Source organism: Anolis sagrei, chromosome 2 (assembly GCF_037176765.1).
Source record: "Anolis sagrei isolate rAnoSag1 chromosome 2, rAnoSag1.mat, whole genome shotgun sequence".
In the NCBI taxonomy this organism is placed as follows: Eukaryota; Metazoa; Chordata; class Lepidosauria; order Squamata; family Dactyloidae; genus Anolis; species Anolis sagrei.
Window position 1 is genome coordinate 149,876,619 of NC_090022.1, and position 24,501 is coordinate 149,901,119.

At 40.3% G+C, this 24,501-nt stretch overlaps 2 protein-coding genes across 2 annotated transcripts in view; one reads left to right on the forward strand and one right to left on the reverse strand.

Moving 5' to 3' along the window:
- Positions 1-1,592, reverse strand: part of NCKAP1L (NCK associated protein 1 like) — a 97,094-nt gene extending 95,502 nt beyond the window's left edge. Inside the window, exon 1 of the mRNA XM_060763805.2 lies at positions 1,315-1,592. Within this exon, the coding sequence (XP_060619788.2) occupies positions 1,315-1,416 (102 nt within the window). The 5' untranslated portion in view covers positions 1,417-1,592. The remainder of the gene's footprint in view (positions 1-1,314) is intronic.
- Positions 1,593-7,147: 5,555 nt separating this feature from the next.
- On the forward strand, positions 7,148-13,942 carry LOC132766583 (gametocyte-specific factor 1-like). Its single transcript, XM_060760926.2, has 5 exons — positions 7,148-7,240; positions 8,395-8,521; positions 9,304-9,375; positions 12,716-12,758; positions 13,895-13,942. Exons 1-5 carry the CDS (start codon positions 7,148-7,150, stop codon positions 13,914-13,916), a joined length of 357 nt encoding a protein of 118 aa, XP_060616909.2. The 3' UTR covers positions 13,917-13,942.
- The last annotated feature ends 10,559 nt before the right edge of the window (positions 13,943-24,501 follow it).

The window sequence follows — 24,501 nt, forward strand, 5'->3', positions numbered from 1 at the left end:
TAGGTTCACATCACCACTAAGGCATGAAGATCACTGGGCAACCTTGGTTCCCGTTTCACTTATTCTGCTATACCCCAAACAACTGCTGTTTTCCTGGGAAAACATTTTCAGAAGGAGGTTGCCCTTGCCTTCATATGAGGCTATGAGAGGTTAACTTTGCCCGAAGTCACCCAGTGATCCCTCTATGCCTCAGTCCCACATTCAAACCACTCCGCCATGCTGGCCTTCAGGCTATGTAACTTAGGGCCCTTCCACATAGCCCTATATCCCAGAATATCAAGGCCAAAAAAGTCCCACAATATCTGCCTTGAATTGGGTTATCTGAACCCACACTTAGATAATGTGGGATTTCCTGCCTTGATATTCTGGGATATAAGGCTGTGTGGAAGGACCCTGAGTCCACACTGCCATATACTCCAGTTCAATGTGGATTTTATACACCTTTGTGGAAGGGATCCAAGTGCAAGGTAGTTAGCATTCAGAAGACAGGATGTTGCCCTTCCAAGAATAGTCAGGCAAAGGCAAACTTGTATGTTCTTCTTCATTAATAATTGCTGCCATCTTGACCACACTTTGATATTGCTTGGCCTGGTTTTCATTAGTTGGCGAGTATAGGAAATGGGATTTGGAAGACGAAAAAGATTGGGATGGGCAAATTGCTGAGTGACAGGATAAGAGCTCCTTTTCTCTCAGGTAAGCGATACAAAAGAATCCGTAGTTTCTCAACATCACAATTCATTAAATCCATTGATCCCATCAAGTACGGTGTAAGCCTCTTCTTAAAGTACTGACCAAGCACTTTCCAGAGGGGCCATACGTTCCCCATCTCCAGTCTTTATTTCTAACTCAACTGGAGTCAGGTGAGGAATGAGAAAACAAGGAGGCTTCAAAATAAGTTCTGAAGTGTAAGCTCCATCACTTCAAAATGGAAGCTCTACTACTTATAATGCTGTCTTGGGGTGCTTCCACACAACCAATTAACCCAAAATATCAAGGCAGATAATCCACAATATCTGCATTGAACTGGGTTATCTGAGTCCACACTGCCATATAATCCAGTTCTATGTGGATATTATACAGCTGTGTGGAAGAGGCCTCAGAAAACAAATAACTCAATTCCAATCACTAGCTACTCTAGGCTAGAACAACCTTCTTTCTCTTTTCTCAATCCAGAACTACGTAGAACAGGATAGGAAAGGTCAGCTCCCCAATTTTCTTCCTCACCAGACTTCATAACAAACGTAAGAACTCTACTAAACATGGTTCCATTCTCTGAAGTATCTTAAGACCCGAAGAAGACCCATCAATGCCTACCTTCTTGATATTGTACATGCGAATAAGAACCCCTTTGCCTCGCTCATTAAGGATCGTCAGTTTCTCCGCAAACTTGTGCTGGTACACGGAGGGCAGAGACATCTCGCTACAATCTTGGTGACAAGCCTCACGTTGTTGATCTCAAGATCCCTGTTGGTTAGAGTATGAGACATGCAAGGGGAGACTTTCTTCAAAAAGCAAGATGGTCCGAGCACCACACAGGAACCACACCCAGCACAGTTCTGAGTCGCTGCACCACTTCTGTGTTGCTCCTTTCGCATTGGGCCCTCAGCTGCATATGAGACTCGCTCCAACACTTCCCCCTTCAATGCAGCTTCCCTTTTGGGGCTGGGACTTCCTGTGGTTGGGTGCTTCATTAGTACACCAGCAAAGCAAAGAGTCAACACATCAGGCTAAGTTAGGCCTTTTGCAGCAACGTTTTTCCTTTCCATTTCTCTGTTACCCACATTCCCCAACTTGAAGGATCAGTTCTTTGGTGCCTCTATACAACTGTTTCTCAAACTTTGCTCCTCTAGGTGTTTTGGACTTCAGCTCCCAGAAATCCCAGCCAGTTTACCAGCTGTTAGGAATTATGGAAGCTAACATCCAAAACATCTGGGGGGAGGAGCACAGTTTGAGAAACTCTGCTCTACAGTGTAGAATTCATGTGGTGTGACACCACTTGTACTCTCATGGCTCAATGCTGTGGAATCCTGGACTCTGGTGGGTTTTGAGGGGAATTGGCCTGGATATTTTTGAGTTGTAGGTACTGGGATTTATAGTTCACCTGCAATCAGTGGGCACTCTGAACTCCACCAAAGATGAAATTGGACCAAACTTAGCACACAGAGCCCTCATGACCAGCAAAAAATACTGGAGATCTTTGGGGAAAATTCACCTTGATTTGGGAGAGTTGTAGTTCACCTACATCTAGACAGCACTGTGAACCTAAACACCGATGGACTGGACCAAATTTGGCATACATACCTGATAAGCCGGAATTCGATTACTGGAGAGTTTTGAGGGGAACTGACCTTCCTTTCTGGGAGTTGTAGTTTACCCACAACCAGATGGACCAAACGTGGCATACAGAACCCCCATGACTAACTCTACCTACTGGAGGGATTTGAGGGAACTGAGTAACCATAGTGTCGTTTACCCTACAGCCGGAGACCACACTGAACCTTACTGATGATGCATCTAGAGCAAACTTGTCCAACATAACAAATGTTAAGTACTGAAGAAGTTTTTCGTGGTTAACCTGGCATGATCTGAGTTGTAGTTCACCCACAATCTTATGCACTTTTTAAAATTAAAAAAAATTCAAATAACTCGGGCAACAAGTATCCAAACTGGGATTTATTTGTGTGTGATATATACATGTGTGTGTGTTCACGTGCACTTTGGACAGCACAGGGAAGAGTTAACACCCTGAGGTGTTTGTTTTGCTGTCTGATTTCACCTCACTTTCTGTCCCTGTGATAATTGCATTTTGAAAAATTTGGCTTTTTATGGAAACAAGAATTGCTGATAAAGCTTCAGTTTTATCCAGGAGTGAATTTCCCTTCCAAGGGTAAATTCTTCTCCCTTCCTGTTGTCTCACCCCCATTCTTAACGATGAGTCATACATAAGTCGGGTGTTTGCAACTCAGGGACTGCCTGTATTGCCCTTTCCTTTCCAGTGAGCTCCAGCAACAGCAAACTGCTACAGTCTCTCCTAAATTGTGTGTACTTCTTTATTAACCACTTTTTATTTACTGCCTTGCTAAAGAATTTTTTGACATCACTGTAACAAAGACATCTGAAGAGGCAAGGAGAATCAGATACTATCAAATGTAGCCCGAGATTCGTAGTTTGAATGAGGCACCCACACTCTTTGGCTGCCCTTGAAAACGGCCTGGAAATTTCAATTGGTCCAACTGGCGGCGGCCAGGTTATTAACTGGGGCCCCTTACAGGGAGCGGTCAACCCTCCTGTTTAAGGAGCTCCATTGGCTGCCATTCATTTTCCGGTCCCAATTCATGGTGCAGATTTTTCCTACAAAGCCCTGAACGGTTTGGGACCTGCCTACCTGCGTGACCGCATTTCTGTGTATGAACCCACATGATCTCTTCGATCATCTGGAGAGGGCCTACTTGCGCTCCCACCTCCATCGCAGGCATGATTGGTGGGGACGAGGGAAAGGGCCTTCTCCATGGGGGGCCCCCAACTCTGGAACTCACTCCCCAAGGATATCAGGCACGCCCCAATTTTGGCAATTTTTAGGAGGAGCTTGAAAACGTGGTTGTTCCAGTGTGCCTTCCCAGAATAAGGAAACTCCCAGCAGTATGTCCCTAATTGCACCTTATTAGTAATCTAGAATTGTCTGTACGCCGCATTCTTTTCCGAAATTATATCCTAGTTATATTCACCTAGTCTTGTCCAGCATTATTTTTAAAATTTTAACTATTACATTTGGCTCAGCCATTGGTCTTTAAATGTTATTGTGTTATTGTTGATGTTTACTACCTATTTCTGTTTATGAGCTTTATTTTATTGTTTTGTATTACTGCTGCTGTTGTTTTTGCTGATGTATTGTGGGCTCGGCCTCATGTAAGCCGCACCGAGTCCCTTGGGGAGATGGTAGGGGGGTATAAATAAAGATTATTATTATTATTATTATTATTATTATTATTATTATTATTATTATTGGTTAAAGTCCTTGTAAAACTACAACTCCCAGGATTCCATAGCACTGAGCCACAGCAGTTAAAGTGGTGTTAACTTGCATTAATTCTACAATGGGGCTTGAGCACCCACAGATTCTGGCATCTATAGGGGTTTCCTGGGATTAAACCCCAGTGGGCACCAAGTATATTGCCTTAATACAGATCTTGGAGGGAGGAAATTATGGTGGGCTCTACCTCTGTTGCAGTGATGTCACAAAGGTACCTACCCAGGCATCACCCCATTGGCTGAGCTTACAGTTAACTGGCCAGGTGAGCTGGATCTTGGTCCCGTTTGAATTCAGTTGGTGTTTGGCTGCTGCCTGGATTTATTGTGCTGGAGTAACTCCCCAACAATTCATCAGCTATCAGTGGAAATTCAGGGAGCCTTTTTGCATATTACCAGGTAACTGGGTGGGGAGGACAAGGTGTAAGTCATCAAGGCTTGCGTTATAAATCAAAGGACTGTAATTTGGTTTTTAAAAGTAACCTTCTGTCTAGTCAGGAGTGGGAAGTTAAACAAATGTATATGGCAATGCTTCGTTGCCTTGTATTTAGTTTGTAATAGTATATACAAGAAGAGCCAGTAAGGTGTAGTGGGTTCAGTGTTAGGACTCTGAGAAACTAGAGTTAAAATCTACATGGAAAGCCACCTCTAGGTAAGAAGCCTCTAGGATAGGTGTGCCTTAACTATGTTGTGCTCTGTCTCAAGCCATGATGAAGGATGGATAGGTAATAATAATAATATTAATAATAATTAATAATAAGGGGTGTACAAACCTTCATTTTTAAATCATTAGTCCTTTGTAATTTGTAATTTTTATGTATATGAACCGCTGGTAAGAAACATTTCGGGGGGGGGGGGGAGGACACAAAAACTTAAGAATCAAAACCCACCCAATATTTTTTCATTTGAATTTTGTAATGCTCGAAAGTCCATTCATTTTCAGAAGAGATAGGTTCTCTCTCACCATGAGGAGACGAAAGCAACAGAACGGGATGAGCTGAGTGAGCTGGAAAAGAGACTTGAGAGAGCACAAAATTCTGGGAAATGTAGTTTGGAAAGGCAAAGAGCCCTATGACAGAATTTTAAAGGCTCTGCCCTAAACTACATTTCACAGGAGTCAGCTCAACATCTACAGACAACACCAGCTCTTTGGCTTAGCTATGGAGATGAGCACCACCATCCTAGATCTTACTTCTCGGCGAGTTTGACCCACATATGATAGATGACATGCACAGGAGATCTAGGATCATTGAACATAACAGTAAAATCAGGAATCACTCCAGAGAGTCAATACTTTACAAACATTTTGATGATCTGCAACATGTAAATACCATATAATGGAAGTGGTCACGCATTCCAAACACATTGACTTCAATAACAAACTCTTACAAAGAGAAACATATTGGATTTTCAGACTACGCACGGAATATCCACATGGTTTAAATGAACCAAATCTGTACAGTTGTTATATATAATTCTGAAGTTTTATCCAAATTGGAGGCGGGGAGAGGCGGATGAGCTCCCTCTATCAGCTCCAGCTCTTCATGCAGGGACATGAGAGAAGCCTCCCACAAGGATGATAAAAACATCAAATCATCCCCTGGGCAACGTTCTTGCAGACGGCCAATTCTCTCACACCAGAAACAACTTGCTCCTGACACGACAAAAAAAAATAAATCCAAATTGGTAGTGTTACAGTATGTATCTCTGTTTGAGCATATTGAGAGCATTCACAGCACCATCTGGTGTCTACATTTTACATTTTTTATTCAAACAGTCCCTACGAGCTTCTCTATCTCTTTAACATCGCATGTGGTTTTTTCCTCCCTTTAAATTGAGGGAACTCCCAGAAGTTTCCCATACTTGCAATAAGAATCAAACACAGAGCAGAGTATCTTGTGAGTACACCTATTTTGTGATCTATGTTTATAATTAGATGAAATATTTATTTTCTGTATATGCAACTTTTAAATGTTTACAGCCACATTTTGTTCCTTTGATTTAGATCCCACTAAACAGAAAAACCTGTATTCCTAAGGGGAAAGAGTACCAAGTTTATAATCTTGCGAGTATCTTTAAACATGTTGAAATATATGATGCTGAATGGATGTATTTACAACGAACTTGATGTATATGATAAATATCAAGTTCATAACTCTGTTACTATTCTTATATGTATCTTTATATGTGTTTATGATTGTCTATGAATTTATTTGTAGTGAATATTGATATATATATAATTTTAGTCCACCAGAGGAAGACCTGGAGTGAGGCCGAAACCGGTCGTGGACTACGGATTTAAGTTCAACTTGACACAAGAACATACAGCGTTGATACTTTTTTTAATGACTGTACCAAACGCATATAATATTGTTTTGTGAATGCTATGATTTGGAACTGTATAATAAGTTTCACCACTCACATTATTGGCTGAATTGATTTATTTTTCTTTCTGTATACAAGTGGGCTATTGTGTTGTTTTCTGTGTGTGTGTCAGGAGCAACTTGAGAAACTGAAAGTCGCTTGTGGTGTGAGAAAATTGGCCATCTGCAAGGACATTGACTAGGGGGACGCCCAAATGTTTTACCATCTTGTGGCAGGCTTCTCTCATGTCCACAAATAAGAAGCTGGAGCTAACAGACAGAAGCTCACCCCGCTCCCAGGATTTGAACTACCGACCTTTCAGTCAGCAGTCCTGCTGACACAAGGGTTTAATCCATTGTGCCACCAGGGGCTCCTAATTGCAGGCTGATAGGGATTAACATAGATTGAAATATATATATGAGAAATCAACCCATCTTTGTTAAAAAAAAATCTCAGAAACTACACCATCTGAAATTCGATGAGCCACAGCCTCTTAAATAAAATGACTTTAGGTGGAAATGATGGTTTGGCCTCTTGTCCCATTTAAAGCAAACTAGGACTTCTTCTCTAAGGGAGGCATCCTTTATCACATGAGTTCTCTTACCTAGAATCGATGCAAATTCACCAGGGACACAAGCATCTCACTATTGTCTCAAAGAAGGAAGGAGCTGCTATATTCTGGTATATGCTTAATAACTTTTTGTTCTTATGTTTTAAGATTGTTGTATCCTACAAGGATTGCCACCCAGATTGTCCCATGGATCCAGAAACACTCTTGCAGTGCCCCTATGACAAGAACCACCAGATCAGAGCCTGCAGATTCCCATACCATTTGGTGAAATGCAAGAAGGTAAGAGGAAAAATGAAATTGGAGAGGAACCCATGTGTAACACATTCTGCCAATGTGTAAACCCAGATTCAATTGCATAATTGTGCCACTGTAGCTAGTTGTCTGAATTTACTAGTAGTTCTCCGCATTGGTACATACATATGATGCCCAAGGCATCACTATGACAGATGCTACAAGTCCTGTCACCTTGCAGTGCAATGCCTGGTTGCATGTTCTGCTTGAATAGTATGCTCACAAGCCTCTCTCTTGGAAATAGCAACCTTCTTCAAGTCTCCACTAGTAATTTATTTGTATATAATTCAGACTGCTTACTATATTGTATATGTGTGTATTGGTATGCAGTTTTCCTTAACGTTATGTTGTGGGAAGGACTACAGACTATGTGACCAGATCTGGGAATATTCACATCTCAGACTCCATTTGTAGAAACAGAAGGCTTTAGAGATGTTATTAGACTTTCAAACAGTGACTCTATTAGACTCTCAAACCAGAGAGATGCTTTAGACTTTGCTGATTACAAGATAGATGCCCTCTGTTATCTGCACAAACTACTTCAAATCATAACAGTTCAAAGAGATATCTAGGTATATCAGTCTAACAGCTGAGAAACCTAATTGCCTTGCATGAGTACATGTGGATATATACCACTGAAGAGAAGGTTGACTCAAACGAGTTTTAAACTCTTCTCAGGAAGATCATACTTTACCAATGGTTACAAAAGATTATGATTATTCCAAATAGTGTGAATGCCAATTAATCTCCAAAAGATTCACGCTTCCAAAAGCTTGTGGAGATTCCGGGTTTTCCCAAATGTTTTGAATATCCATTTCCCAAAATTCTCATATGTACACCACACTATAAATTCCATTCTTTTAGGGAAAAGTACTAGAAACGAAGAATAAGCCTGCAGCTGCAATTGTGCACTATATTTCACCGAAGGCACTAGTTTCTAAATTGTAGCAGAGGTGGCACTAATTTCCCATTTCCAATATATTGCTGTTCTCACAGAGAGAACATCTCTAAAGTCAGGAGTGAAGTAAGAAATCTTCTTTAGCTGAGCCATTTATTTCAAATACTTAGACCCCTTTCTGCTGAAATCTAAAGAGTGCCATATTCCATGCTGCAAGTTTCTGATGTTTCTTCCCTATTTCCAGAACAACCAAAAGATTGCCAAACAACTAGCGACATGCCCCTACAATGCCCGTCACAGAATTCCTAAGGACGAGTTCAACTTACACATTGAAATGTGTGAAAGTAAAATTTCCTTTGAGATGAATAAAGGTAAGAAGTTGATTATTTTAATTGGCTTAACCACTAGATGTATATAGCTTGCACTCTGTTTGCAATATATCTATATACTAGGTAATGTACCCTGCTTTGCTCGGATATGTATTTACTAATGGGACTATTCATAAAACTGTAAAGCTAACAATGGAACCTCCGGTGGCGCAGTGGGTTAAAGCGCTGAGCTGCTGAGCTTGTTGACCAAAAGGTTGCAGGTTCAAATCCGGGGAGCAGCGTGAGCTTCTGCTGTCAGCCCCAGCTTCTGCCTACCTAACAGATGTGAGTAGATCAATAGGTACCGCTCCAGCGGGAAGGTAATGGCGCTCTATGCAGTCATGCCAGCCACATGACCTTGGAGGTGTCTATGGACAACGCCGGCTCTTCAGCTTAGAAATGGAGATGAGCACCACACCCCAGAGTCAGACACGACTGGACTTAATGTCAGGGGAAAACCTTTACCTTTACTTAAAGCTAACAATGAGTATTTCTGTTAAATGACACTAGAAAATGCATACCTGGGCAACACCTGGTAGATAAAGCTAGTCTTTTATACAAGTAAATATATCTAAGGAATGCTGCTGGGTGCTCCAGTCCAACTTTCAGAGGGTAAGATGTTTCCTGCCCTGCTCTCCTTTGACAATGTTATTGGAGAAATAGTGCACAGACTCTTGACAGAGTACAGTCTTGCAAGCATGGAACAATCTTACCTAAACCTAGAGTTAACCTCCACAGCTAGTGCAGTTCACTTTGGTTTTTTTCCCCTTAATATTTGCTTGTAGTTGCAGTAAACACTGGAAGCAAAGAAAAGGCAGCCTGGAAATGCCCCTCTCCACAGGAAGACTGGGAAAATGGTGAGTTTTGACTTCCAGGAACACTTCACCTTGTGGAGCTGCAAAATATTATGATTTGAATCTGAACCCGCTTTAGCATGTTACAGCCAAACTGCATCTGAAATTCTAATTTGTCTCCATCTTGGAGGCACCAATTTACTGCTGTAAAGAACCAGGGTTTCTATGGTGGAATTGTTAAAAAAAAAGCTCTTCTGCATCATGCCAAGTTTAAGGGGTCAGCTATCATCCTGTTTCAACAGTCAATGAATCAGAGCCAGCTAACACCTCCCAACAAAGGTTCACCAGGCAGCAACCAGCTAGGCTTTGAAGCTATTAAGTGCTGATCAAGGTGGCCAATTGCAACATTCACACTTGCCTCAAACAGACAAGAGTTCTTTCTCTCACCCTGGACATTATTCCACAAATATATAAACCTCACTTGCCTAGTTTCCTACAGACCTCACAACCTTTGAGGATGCCTGCCAATAGGTGTGGGTGAAACGTCAGGAGAAAATGCTTCTGGAACATGGCCATACAGCCTGGAAAACTCACAGCAACTTAGTTGGATGGCTTGTTGTGACATGAAAGGAACCATTATCCCAAAGTGTTTTAACATTTAATGCTATACTGCCTTCTGATCGGACATGTTTAGGCATCATGGCCAATGGACCTCAGATAAAGCCTGTCCTTCAGAATAGAATGTAGTTCTATAAGTACTGGTTTCAGCAGCAGCCACTTTGAGTTGGGAGAGGGATGCTGCAAGACACCTGTTTTGGTTGTGTCCAAGCTGGATTGCCACAATGTATTCTTACTTTACTAAGCTCCAATTGGAACATAACATTTGAACAATTGCAGGAGCTCAGTATTCTGATTGCTTCACATTAGGAATAGGCAACTTTATATCCTCCATGTTTTTAGGGCCACAGCTCCTACTATGGGAGAAGGGAAGCTTGTATACATGAAAACAGTTACTGTAATTAAGAACCATTGGCTTCCAAACCTATGCAGATTGTTTCTACAACTTTGTGTGATGTAAAAACACAGCAGGACTGGTGAACCTCCCATAGCTTAGACTAAAAACCCAACTATTCCTTAACCATTGACCATGCTGTTTGGGGATAAATGGGGGTTGTAGTCCAAAACATCAGAAGGTTTCTTTGAAGTAGAATTTGCAGTTGTAATTGCCCAAAAAATATACATTCCCTTGAAGAGACAAAATAAAGCCTTCTTTGAAAAGGTTTACTAAGGTTTACTAACAAACTTATTATATATATATTCAGTCCATAGTCAATGTCTTTAGGATATTGATATAGTCCAAACTGTATAATTGTACTCACTGAAGTCTGAAAGGAGACAAACTGCATCCACTTCCACTGAGGTCTAAAGACCTACTGTAAAACAAAAATGGAGTCCTGTGTGTGAAGTCCTTCCCACACCAAAGAGGTACAGTCAAACTGGCAAACTAAAATGTACATACAATATAGGTTAACAATTATACACATTTACAAACAGTTAGTGGAGGCTTGGAAGGTTGTTATTTCTAACAGTCTGTCTATTCTTTCTTGAACCCAAGTTGAGTTAATGGCATTCAACTTTAAAATGGTACAGCAGGCAATTTATTTCCCCATGAACCTACCCAAGCACTAAATCAGATTCAGAAGTTCTGCTTTTTAGACACCTTTTGTTTGTCCCCTACCATTTTGACTTTAGCTGAGCTTTTTTCTCTCATCCACTCAGATTTTACATAAATTGTGGTGTCTGAATTTTTATCTGCTGTTTTGATATTTGTTTTGGTGCTATAATTTCTATCTGAGCTGTTGCTTATTGGCTGTTGATGCTTTTCTCGGTGAACTTAAAATGTTCTAATATTGTTCTTGCAATTCTATGATTCTTCTGTAATCCTATTTTATTTTATTGACTTCTATGAACAGCTTCAGGAGGGTAAGCTATATCTCAAAAGACACTCTAAAAATCCATGCAGTAACAATTCATCCCATCACACCAGGGGTTCTTAACCATTTTCAGCTGCTGAGCCCTTTTTGAAGCAAAAGTTTCATGTGGAGCCCCAATATCTATCTATCTATCTATCTATCTATCTATCTATCTATCTATCTACCTCAGTAATAGGAGCTACCCAAGGTGCCATCCACTCCAACCCCCTTCTGCCATGCAGAAAAAGCACAATCAAAGCGACCTTGAGTGGTGGGAGGGAAATAGGGTTTTGGAAGCATGGAGGAAAGGATCTGGGCTGCAAGGAAAATGCTTTTTGGCAGCAAGGTAGCTGAAGTAGAAAGGCTTTGGCAGCAAGGGAAGTAGGAGGAAAAGGCTTTTGGCAAGGTGGCCAAGGGCAAAAGGCTTTGGTGGCAAGGGAGGCAGGGGGAGAAGGAGGAGCAGGAAAAAAGAGGCAAAGCATATGAGGGGGAGAAGGAGGAAGGAACTATAGAGACTGAGTATGCTTCAAGGAGTCGCAAGGGCTTTGTGGAGAACACTTTGAGAAACACTGCATCAGACTGGAACTAGTTGCTGCCTGGTTTTTCTCCCAGTCTGGAGTCTTCAACAGCTGATTGCTAGATCAAGCCTGTAACTTTTTGACTAATAATAATAAACTTTACTTATAACCCGCCACTATCTTCCCGAAGGGGACTCGGGATGGCGAACATGAGGCCAAGCCCAAAAAATACAATGCAGCAAAATAAAGTGCAAAGTACAACAACAAAAATTACATCACAGTAAAGTACATACAGTGGCAAAATAAAGTAAACAAAGCAAAAGAGCATAATAGAAAATTGAACATAATAGACAGTCCAAATGGACAAGATAAAATGATAAAACCCTAGATGAGGTAGGAGTAGAAAAAGTGTATTTGAGAGGAGCCCAAAAAAGGACAAACAGTACAGTTAGGCTTTCAATTTAGGCCGAAGGAAAGTGCATCATAAGGACAACACTGTAGATGGAATAGACAGAAATGGGATGAATGGTCACTCTCCAAAGGCACAATGGAAGAGCCAAATTTTCAGATCTTTCTTAAAGGCTGCTAGAGTGGGGGCTTGCCTAATCTCACCAGGTAGTGAGTTCCAAATTCAGTGGAGAAGGCTTTCTCCCTTGTTCCTACAAGTTATGCCTGAGATAGAGGAAGGGCCGAAAGGAGGGCCTTCCCAGAGGATCGAAGGGCTCATGCAGATTGGTGGTAGGAGATGCGGTAACGAGTCTAAGGAGTGAATGTTCAACAAGGGTAGGATGTGCACAAGCCTTGACAACATTTCTTGATCATTTAATACACTGTGAAGAATCTGGAAATATGTTCCTAAATAGGTAACCAGGAAAATGTGGCCTAATATTTCTGTTTACTCTTTTTCCTAAGATGCTGAAGAAACTCCTGCTCGTCCTTTTGTTTTTGGTGCCATGTAAGTCTAGCATTCTTTCACAGCCACTTAAGATGTTGGTTGTAGCCACACCTTGTCTGGCAAATGACATAGGCTGAATGTTGATGGAATCTAATCGTAAAGGAGGAAGAAAGTATGGTGGCAAACAATTGTGTCTTTCATGGCTGGAATCCCTGAGTTGTTGTAGGTTTTTCGGGCTATATGGCCATGTTCTAGAAGCATTCTGTCCTGACGTTTCACCTGTATCTATGGCAAGCATCCTCAGAGATTGTGAGGTCTGAGGATGCTTGCCATTGACCTACAACAACCCAATGTGTCTTTTTACACAATGCCTGCCAATAGGATAGCCACTCCTAAGAAAGGCTGCTCTGGTAGGCATAGCTAGTCACAATGTAGCCATTGCAACAAAAAGACTTGCCTGGAGAGCTTTACTTTGGGGCACTCTCAATCATCCAAATGTTCTATATCTGTTAAAATTGTATTTATTTGAAAAACAGATACATTTTAACAAATTGCCTTAATATGTAATATACTCCGAAGGCTCCAGATCCAGTCTGATTTTGGAAGCTGAACCAGGTTTGGCATGCCTAGTATTTGTATGAGAGACCACCAGCAGGGAAGACCAGTTGCTGTAGGCTATATTCAGAGGAAGGCAATGTCAAAACACCTCTGAATAAATCTTGCTAGGAAAACCCTAGGACTGCCATAAATGGGACTTCATTTGGAAGACATGTAACGAAAACAATATCCTACTGTTGTATAAGAGAGAGAAATCAATACCTCAGATCATACATTATACAAAAGTCACACTGGGAAACAGCTTGTAAACTAGCTGGGATTTCTGGGAGTTGTGGGCCAAAACACAAGGGGATCCACATGTTGAGAACTATTGCCTTAGATACGAGCATTAAAAATATCATTGTAGTAAGAAATTTTGTACTATATCAATAAACTTAATACGGCTAAAACTCTATGACATTTTATTTTTTTTAACCTCCTAATGCATAGGAGTTGTCATTATTACCCAGGTAGTACCGTGGGTAACACTTATTTGGTTATTTCACCTAAAGTAAAGAAATCTCTATAAACACTATAAAGATGGTTATAAAATTTGTGTCCAAAACATAATACTCTAATGTTTCTTTCTTTATATATAGAGTATCAGAGGATGGCTCATAGAATCCAGATCATTGGGGGAAAATAAATGGTAAGGATATGATCTGTTATAGAATGAATTGCTGGCTATATAATATAACAGTTTGGTGGCACTATGTAGTCCCAGGGCTATATGTTGCCCACTCATTACATATACCTAACAAGCTTGAGCTATATAGAATCTCCATATACAGAACCTGAAGTTAAGGATGAGTAAAGAGGTGGTCATGTTTGCTGGTGGCACTACATTTATTAGATAAGAGGGGGAAAACATTAAAAAAAACTCAAGAATTTCTTCAAGTTGGAATAGGTAAAGGTAAAGGTTTTCCCCTGACATTAAGTTCAGTTGTGTCCTACTCTGGGGGGTGGTGCTCATCTCCATTTCTAAGCTGAAGAGCCAGTGTTGTTCGTAGACACCTCCAAGATCATGTGGCCGGCATGACTGCATGGAGCGCTGTTACCTTCCCGCCAGAGTGGTACCTATTGATCTACTCACATTTGCATGAGAGATAGATTAATGGAACAGGTCCAGAGGACAATTTTTAATACTTCAATATGCAGCTACTACTTTAAAAATTGTCCTATCAGAATTATGAAGGATCTGGAGCCCTTCTAGTTGCAATGACTAGCGCTGACTAGCTTAGGAGAAACAGTCAGCAAGGGAGAGAAGAGTGAATAGTGCAAAATTATAAATCTTACATAATGCTAAATCCCAGAGCCATCTATTGAAATTGAATGGTGAGAAATCTGGTCAAGATTTTTAAAAAGCACTTATACAGGCCATAATTAAATTGCTGAATTCACTCCAACAAGACAGAGAAATAACTGCCGGGTTGGTAGCTTTTAAAGGGGCATTTTACACATTTCTGGATATTAGTTTATTATTTAGCTAGTAAAATAGCTAATTTATCCCTTCTAGAACCAAAGCTATAATGCTTCTATTGCCGTTATCATAAAGCCCTAAAAATGGGTCTGGTATTGCAAACCCATCTAGGTTTGAATGGGAACACACCACGATAGCCAGTCTTCTTATCACACCAATCTGTTCCTCAAGCACATAAAGAAACTGGCAAGTACTTTTAGCTTACTGCAACCACTGAAAGTTGTTTTCTCCCAATCTGTGCATTGCCCCTGTTCGTCATGCCCTCATTTTTTAATCTCCCCCACCCCACCCCACCGGTAAAATTGCACAACTCCATGAGTTCAAAACTTCATGAGAGTGGGGCTTTGTAATTAATTACTTTCGCAAATTCACTGTCCCTTCAAACTAGTGGTTCTCAACCTGTGGTCTATGGACCACCAGTGGTCTGTAAGGACTAAAATATGGGCCTCACCGTTACTACACTGTCGCAATGAGAGTGACTGGTCTCGTGAAACTCTTATAGTGCCGAGGCTTATTCAATATGGTTTTCTGTGGGCAAGCAGATGGCAACTACTGGGTGGCATATGTTCTGTATCAGAAACCAGAGCTGATATGGTCTATCCAATGCAATTTTCTGAATTAGTACCCCAAATAACCAAACCTAATCTAAAGTTGACCAAAAACTGATTTATAACCCTTTTGGTACTAATGTTGGAGAGTGGTCCCTGGTCAAAGCGGTCCCTGGTTAAAAAAAAGATTGGGAACTACTTCTTTAAACCTTTTAAATATTAATAAAAAAGATGCATTTTGTAATTACTAGCCTTTCCCTGGTTTGCGTCTTCCGCAAGGGGTGGTCTGTGTTCCATGGCCAAACCAGCTAAGAAATTTTGAAATGTTTTCAAAAGAACAAGGGAAAGTTAGCAAACCACAGCAACGGCCTAAGGAAGACGTGTTCGTCTAGACATGTATCATCTGAAATCAGTCCAAAGGTTAAAAAATGAATGCCCCTTTAAAGATAATTGAGACGTTTTTCTTAAGAATGGGACAGCTTAGGAATAGAAAAATCCAGTTTATGCAGAAACTTAGCTTTGAGGAAACCCTTCATTCATGGAGAAATCCTACACATCCTGACTAAAACAAATACAAAAATAATCCATAAACAGTTCCCAATTCCTATAATTTAGGGTTCATGGCATAGAACATGGATTTGTAGCTTGTATTTTCACATGTGTGGGAATAATAAAGCATGCCCAGCTGAGCTAAAATGAGTGCAAGTGAAGTCGAACATGACCCCCCCCCCCCCCCAAGAGATAGTAATAGTTTTGCTAAGGACAAGGACATAAGGCTGGATAATAGGGGTCAAGTCTTGGTCAGTTTGCAAAGACACTAACAACAACAACAACAACAGGGAACCTTCCCATGCCAGATAGTGTGTACATTTAATCAAGGTTTTATGCCCTATGTTTCATATATATAGCAGAAGGTAACACATTTATTACTGAGAAACCACCTCCCTTTACACTTATGAACTTTCTTGAACTTTTATGGGACTTTTGCCCCCTTCTGAAGGACTCTTAGAAACTTTTTGAAAACTTTACCTTTTCAAGCCCCAGGAACTTTTGGACTTTTTAAAATTTGTTCTTCTCCCCAGCCCCATGGGCTGTCAAAATGGCTTTGTGAATTCCCACTTTGGTGGGTGGAGATGGGCTCTTTTTCTTTATATTAATGAACCCTCATATGATTCCCTTGCATGTTTCCCCTTCCCCATACCCCATATATAAAAGCTGCCCTTTTCGTGATCCCAGCAAGGCACCTCTTGGGAAATTCCTCCTATTTCCCTAAGATTAATTTCCTCCTGACTTAAGGACTGCCCAAGGCACCCCATGGTGAACCCAGTCATTTCCCAACAATGGGACATCCTCTCCCTCAAAAAGACCTGGATGTCCCAATCCGCCTCATACATTGTCTTTTACCCCTTCGGCCGAAACTCCTCATTGATAACATTAACCTCCAGTATCAGTTATTTATTTTATTTTTTAATTATTATTTGAACTTATATGCCGCCACTCCCCTGGGGCTTGGAGCGGCTTACAAGAATGGCTAAAATCTAACAAAATTTAAAGTAATTTAAAACAATTTAAAAACAGCAATATCAAACATTAAAAGCCTGTCGAAACAGGTATGTCTTACATGCCCTGCGAAAAGCTGGTAAGTCCCGCAAGGCACGGACTTCAGGTGGCAAAGTATTCCAGAGTGATGGTGCCACTGCTGTGAAGGCTCTGCGTCTGGTTGCTGTTAGACGCAAGGTCTTGACACTGGGAATTTCCAATAGATCTTGGTCCTCAGAACGGAGGGATCTCTGGGGTTGGTAGGGGGTGAGGCGGTCCCTCAGATATCATCAAGGCTGGCCCGCTGGGCCAGCTGCTTTTGTATATTTAATCACATCAGACAATACCCAGCCATTTTGAGGAATCTTAGGATTATCGCCAGCCATTTGGACATATTGAGCCACTCTAATTCAATCATCTGGATGTTCCCTTCATTGTTCTTCCCAAGGACCGCCTCCTCTGCTCCCATTGGTCAAAAGCGTGAAGCGGCGCTGGCTTTCCGATTGGCTGGGGTGCAGCCAAGCCAGCCACGCCTCCTCTCCAGCTGATGACAACCCCCAATCAGAGAGAAGCTGGCGGGGGGCGGGAAATTTGAACTTTGACAGCTCTGTTTTTCTATAAAAAATGTACCAAAATGTACTGCTTGCATGTTTGCTTGACGAATGATCACGGTATGACATCCTTTCCAGATGGATCTCAATAAAACAACTCGGTGGCTGTTCTTCAACTTGGTAAGACCTTTTGTTGAGAAAAATCGGGGAAAATGTTTGGGTGCTTCTTTCTGTCTTGCCAGGGCAAAGAACTCTTTGATGAGTCTGATTGGTCTCTTTGCTCCTAGCAAAGACCCCTAAATTCTTGCTCGATATCACAAGCATTAATTGTCAGCTGTTGCAGATGCTGTTAAGGGGTTGGGGGTTTCTTTCTTTGTTTTTGGCTTCTATGACACCTTGGTGCTTAGCAGAAGCAAACAAGTGATATAATAATAATAATAATAATAATAATAATAATAAACATAGACAAAATCACGTCTGTCAACTACAAAAGACCACCTTACTTGGATTTGCACGCATCATTCGAAAATACATCACAGTCCTAGTCGTTTGGGAAATGTTCGATTTGTGATTTTTTGATACGAAATCCAGCATATAGATCTCGTTTGCTGTGACATACTGTGCTTTTGTATCAAAATAATAATAATAATAATAATAATAATAATAATAATAATTTATTAGTATTCCGCCCTATCTCCCTGAGGGGACTCAGGACACATATAAAGGCAGTCCCCGTTACAAAACATCCAACTTACAAATGACTCATAGTTAAGAACAGGGGTGAGACAACAGGAAGTAGAAGAAATCTATCTACCCCTCAAAAGGGAAATTTACCCTGAAAGAGTGAGTTATCATGGGGACTGCCTGTAATTTTTATTACTACTTCTGACTGAACAAGACTTATATGAACCAAAGCATATGCAAATAAACAAGATGTTGACACTAGCAGGAAAGGTGCTATCGCTAACAGAGGATGTGGCAGCTAATTTATGCCGTACTAGTTGGCTTCCATTTGTATAAAGCCCTATTACATGGTAAATGTGCTTTAGGAGAAAGCATCTTGCTTGTGCTGTAGAGGTGAGAATCCTATGAGGAGCTATGACTGGGTGAATGTTGATAGAAGACATTTAGTCTACGAGTGGGCAGTTGAAGCTCTCATTTAGGTATAATTAGTTACAGTTACATTTTTGCCAAGGACCCAGGTTAGAGAAATACTTTACTTATCCCCACATTGTTCTTCAAAGTAAGTTAAGATTAGAGCACAAATGGTTATACAGTTCCCTCTCTATGACATCTCAATCATTATTAGCATTACAGAACATTATAGGAAGATGAATTACTGTTTGGCAGCAAAACAAACTCATTTCTGTATGTTATTACAGGTTCCTCTGGAGATCATACAAAAAGACCATTCAAGACTATTATTTTAAAATACTGCAACACAAGTTTGCAAGCAACTTTTTAAACGGTATTTTAAAAACTATTAAATGTACTTCTAAAACTATTAACTAAAACTATTACTAAAGTGTGCAGTTTTGTCTATTTAGTCTATGATGTTCTTGTTGAATTTTCTGTTTGTAATCTGTTTTGCTTTTAACATTATGGTGCTTTAAATCCCACGGGATAAATAAATAAAACCTTTTAATCTATATCATAAAAGTGTATATGTGTGTGTATCTATGTTTCTACGTATTTTCCAAGATGGCTCCTACATCCAAAGAGCCCTGTCTCTCTTACAATTTCTTTGGAACAGCTGCATCATCAGCAACATCATCTAAAACCCTGGTTCCCAACATGGGGCACATGCCCCGTGGTGGGCGAGGGGGGGGGGGGCAATCTGATTTTTAAGGGAAGCCATTTGAGAATAAGTTATTAACAGTGATTTTTTTGCATTCTTGTGGCTCTAGGGGGTTCATACAAATATATATTTTGACATACACATTTAAAATTAGAATTAGAATTCACACGGTGATCAGTTGGTGACAATGGAAAGGGGGAAGCCTGTTCATAGAGATGACAGTGAGAGCATGGAGTGAACTACAGAGTCATGAGCACAGAAAAGGGAGGCCCCTTTCATTCCAAACACCCCACTCCTCTCAGTGTTCTTTTCATATTGCAAACTATACTATACATATCTATCTTCTTTCTATCTATACAAATTATCTGTCTATCTTCTTCTATACAAATAATAAAAGTGAAAAATGTGTGTATGTGGAGGTGCTGTCTACTTACACAGACAAGCCTCCTGCCTCCACAAATGTTGAGAAGCCTCCAAAGGCACCCCCCTCAACTAACATTGCAGGTTATAGTGAGCGCTGTGAAAATGTAGCCCAACCCCTGCCAATGTCCTCCTCAAACACCAACCACCCAAAGGATGTTTTCATTTGGGGACCATTTCATCCTAGATGCCCTGTTCTTTTCCTCCAGAATGGACATCCCAGGGTTCCTTTCTCTCTCCAAATTTGCATGACCCCACTCACTGCCTCTCACTTAACCCTTTCCTACTTATCTCTATGGCACACAACAAATAGATCAGCAAGAGTTTTGGGAAGAATTTGCCATGCTTTAGAGGAGTTGTAGTTCACCTACATCCAGAGAGCACTGTGAAGCCAACCAACGATGGATCTGGACCACACTTGCCACTGATGCCCATGATTTTGGGAATTGCTGTTCGCCTACATCCTTACGCATTTTCTAATGGGAGCATTCATTAAAAAACAACAGGAAAGACTGGCTTTTTTCTAATAAATGCAGCTATAAATTACCAAACTGATCATAGAATCATTGAGTTGGAAGAGACCTTGTGGGCCATCCAGTCCAACCTCCTGCCAAGAAGCAGATAAATAGCATTCAAAGCATTACCTAACAACCCAAACCAAACAGTGCCTTTTTCAAATAACCCATGCCAACATAACATACTGGAGGAGTTTGGGGGGAATAGTAGTTCACCCTGCATCCAGAGATATTACCTAACTTCCCAAAACAAACAATGCCTTTTTCAAGTAACCGGGCACCACCAGGTCTCCAATCTAGTCGTATAAATAAATAGGAGATTTTTAAAATAATAATAATAATATGTCACCGGAGGGAGGGGGGAATCAGGATTTTAGAGATGCTTGGGTAGGCATGGCCAAAAAAAAAGTTGGAAACCACTCTAAACCATTATTCCCCATTATTCACCAATCAAATGCCTTCCAGTTGTTCAGGATTACTTATTCCGTGTACCTGCAGCTAGCACAGCTGTTCTAAAGGAAGAAAAGTTAATGTTTCTTATCTTCATTCCAAACCTTCATATACAAAAATAAATCATATCTTCATTTTTTATTTCTCGGCAGGAGCCGCCTGTTTGGAGGCATATTGTCAGACGAGAAGGCAAGATAGGGATATTTTTCACAGTAACTTTTAGAATCTGCTAAAAGATTAAAGGAACAAAAATAAAATTCAAAGGAAAGCTCTTTAATAGACAATTGGGCTTAACCTAGTTTAGTCTGAACAGTGCCTCTATTTCTATTTGTCCTTAAGATTACTTGAGAACAGTTTGTTTTATCAGGTCTACCCAGTAAAGTTCCCTTGAACATAGCTCACCATTCTGTGACCTTTTTTTATAATCCTAAAAATATGTTCTGCTCCTGTGGCTCTTGCCGTTTTTCAATTAAAACTGTTTTGTTTTGACATGAAAGTTTTGCTTCAGAGCAGACACTCTGAAAACTAAAAAAAAAAAGGGTTTTAAAAATCCTTACTGTATCTGTCAGCCAAGTTGCCCTTGTGGGTTAAAATACTCCAGAATACAATCCAGGATAGTCTGGGTGTCGCTTCTGGATTTTGGCTATTTTAGAGCTTAGAAAATGGACCAAAGCATTCAAAAACATTGTCCAGTTCCAAAACAATACTCCCACCACGTGGCTGGAGGAAATGGTTTGCCATCGACTGATCAATAGTGAGCAGTCATATCTAATTCAAGTCAATTCTCTGTAACTTAAAAGATTTCTGTTTAAACATGGCTATTCTTAAAATCCTCCAGCCTCCTGTTTGCATTTTTGAATTATGCTACCAGCAGGATCTCTGCTAGAGAGATTGAGCATTTTTAAAACCAGCAAGGTGGAAAAGAGGAAAATTACTGCATGCAGACAGCAGCCCACCTGTAATTTTATTTTGATATAAGCTGTCAGGATTTCTTCTCCCCTGTTTCTGGTGTTATTGAATTGCAACACAAGTCTCTGAAAAAGTGCACCGCAGTGAGAGAGCAATTCCCTTTTCAAAGCCCATATTTTCTTTGGCTCAGGAGGTTTTATCTTACTTTCAAGGATGACAACCTTGAGAAGGTCAAAACAAAAATGGCTCAAGAGCAGGAGGAGTACTTTCAGTTCTTGTGGAGATGTTAATTGCAAATCAAATGCTTTGTTTTGTTCTGCTCCCCCCAGGTAAGACCATGGTTTTGCTCAGATAAGATCAAACATTTTATCTTACCTGTCTTTATTCATCACAGACTTCATGAAGCCAGAATTATTTGCATATCCTCCCATATTTCACAGATGAAAACTGGGACACCTGTGGCCAAACAACAGTGTGATGAAGATGGCAAGAATTATTAAAGAGGAAAGGCAGACAAACTAGGAGAGGCTAAAAGACTATAGACTTCATCCCACTGAACAGGTCAAGTGTTTGGGAGAGTAGGTTTACTATTCAGCTTAGGAATGCTCCATTTTGATATTAAATGGATGATTTTCCTACCTTTATCACACACTTTTCAATCTATCCATTGTACTCAGGAGTCCTCCATTGATTTGCCATCACACAGTTGAGATCTGTCCCCACCCACTGCCTCTTCCTGTTTTCTTTGTGGAAAAAAGATACCTGCTATTATGGAAAGTTATGTACCATTACAAATATTTGAAATCCACCCATCCATGGCATCGATCCATGACAGCTGAAGTGGTGTCAAACAGCTGTAATTCAACAGTGTAGATGCACTCATATACTTACCTAGCCTTGTTTCCCAAACTAAATAAACAACCAAGAGATATGCCTAGCAGCAGAAATTGGGATGAAATATTTAATTGGGATGCCCCCTTCCAAATAAATACAGGGTGTGCATCTAGTCACCACATTTGTTACACTTTACCCTTGATATTTGTTGGTTTTCAAAACTATTTTATCTGTACTAGCCTTGTAAAAATTTTTGCTTGATGAAAGATACAGCTGTTTATCAAATGGGAGCCAAACGCCAGCAGAAGCATGGATATGCTATCAGCCTCATTACCAGATGTGTGAATTTAATTTGATCTAGAGACCTACCTTCTGTTGTTAGAAGTCATCACCCAGATGCCTGTGTTATACCTATAAATCTTCTGAGCAACAAGGTAGAATGTATATTTAATGTAGTTAACCAGTCGTTCAGCATAGAGACCTTTTAAGCAAGGTATGAGCTGGAGACAAGAGGGAGAAAAGGGGCAGGAGCAGTGGTACCATACTTGTCTCTCAGTGTCGTGCCAGTCTCCAAATGACACCAAGCATCACTACATAGGGACACCGTGAGGAAAAAACTGCTCTATTCACACTCAATGCTATTTGATATCGAGAAAAATCATGTACAATCTTTACAGCAAACAAGCCAAAAAAACAATGTTCATTCCAATAATCCCTAAAGTGCAGTTTCCCAGAGGCTGGTGCCATTCGCCTCAGGCAAATTGCAAACAATGCTGGGTTGAATATTTTCAGTTAGTTTTATTTTTACTTTTATTAATTCTTCATGAAAACTATTGTTGCATGCATGAAAGAAATTGTGATAATTCCCAACAAACGAACAGTGTAATTAGGTGAAAATTATTTAGGTTTGAATAAATGGGCATTATTTCTTGTACATTATTTTATATAACTCAGGTCTTGAACTGCATCAGATTAAAGGCTGCAGAAACAGGTGGGGAAAGATAGATTTGAATTGCTCTCCATCATACGAAAAACCAAAATCCATTGACTTGCAAGCTGAACACTAGCTTTGGAGAAAGTAGAACACAACTCCCCTGTTTTAATATGGAGAAGCACTGGGAAATGTAATGAGAAAAGCGCAGCTCACACTGTCAGTACAGAATAGAACTATTTAATTCTGCTGAATATGTAGACCATTGTTTTTCAATCTTTGGTTATCGAAGTCCCTTCTACACAGCTGTATAAAATCCACAGCGAACTGGATTATACAGTATTGCAGTGTGGACTCAGATAACCTAGTTCAAGGCAGATATTGTGGATTATCTGCTTTGATATTCTGGGTTATATGGCTGTGTAGAAGGGCTCCTAGTTCAGTGGTTCTCAACCTGTGGGTCCCCAGGTGTTTTGGCCTACAACTCTCAGAAATCCCAGCCAATTTACCAGCTGTTAGGATCTCTGGGAATTGGAGGCCAAAACATCTGGGGACCCACAGGTTGACAACCACTGCCCTACCTTCTTTGGACTACAACTCTCAGAATTTTTGTACATTGGCCATACTAGCTGGTACCTGTGGAGGATGAAATCCAAAACATCTGAGGACCAAAGGTTGAGAATCATTGGTGTTGAAAAAGTCTCTGGCTCAATTGACAATGAAAAAATCCTGGTTTATTTTATTACAGAATGCCATTTATTAGGAGAGATTGTAACAAATGATGATAATCATCATCATTATTATTATTATACTGACACAAAAACACAGTATGTTACAGGAAACAAGATCTAAATGCTGGATTTCGTATCACAACATTGCAAGTTGAATACTTCCCAAGCAAATTATGTATTATTATTATTATTATTATTATTATTATTCCACCTACTGTTCTTGGGAGGAGGAATATAAGACAGATGTACACATGGCATTTAGTTTCAAGTTAATCCTTTCATATAGAAATTATGTATGTACTACCTCGCAGCAATCATGTCTCCCTGATATAGGCCAATGCATAATTAATTTCTTGACTGTTCTCCCATAAAATCCTTAAACAAGAGCTAAATGCATAGCTCTGCTATTTATTATTTAGAATATTTGAATTTTGCTTTTACAATGAAAATGCCTAAAGCACCTAATCTAAAACCAAGAAAAGTAATAGACGCTTAGAATA

Coding starts and splice junctions, on each gene's coding strand:
- LOC132766583 (XM_060760926.2), top strand. CDS start 7,148: ATGGATCCAGAAACACTCTTGCAGTGCCCCTATGACAAGAACCACCAG. Junction 9,376..12,715: donor ACAGGAAGACTGGGAAAATG/GTGAGTTTTGAC, acceptor CTTTTTCCTAAG/ATGCTGAAGAAACTCCTGCT. Junction 12,759..13,894: donor CCTTTTGTTTTTGGTGCCAT/GTAAGTCTAGCA, acceptor CTTTATATATAG/AGTATCAGAGGATGGCTCAT.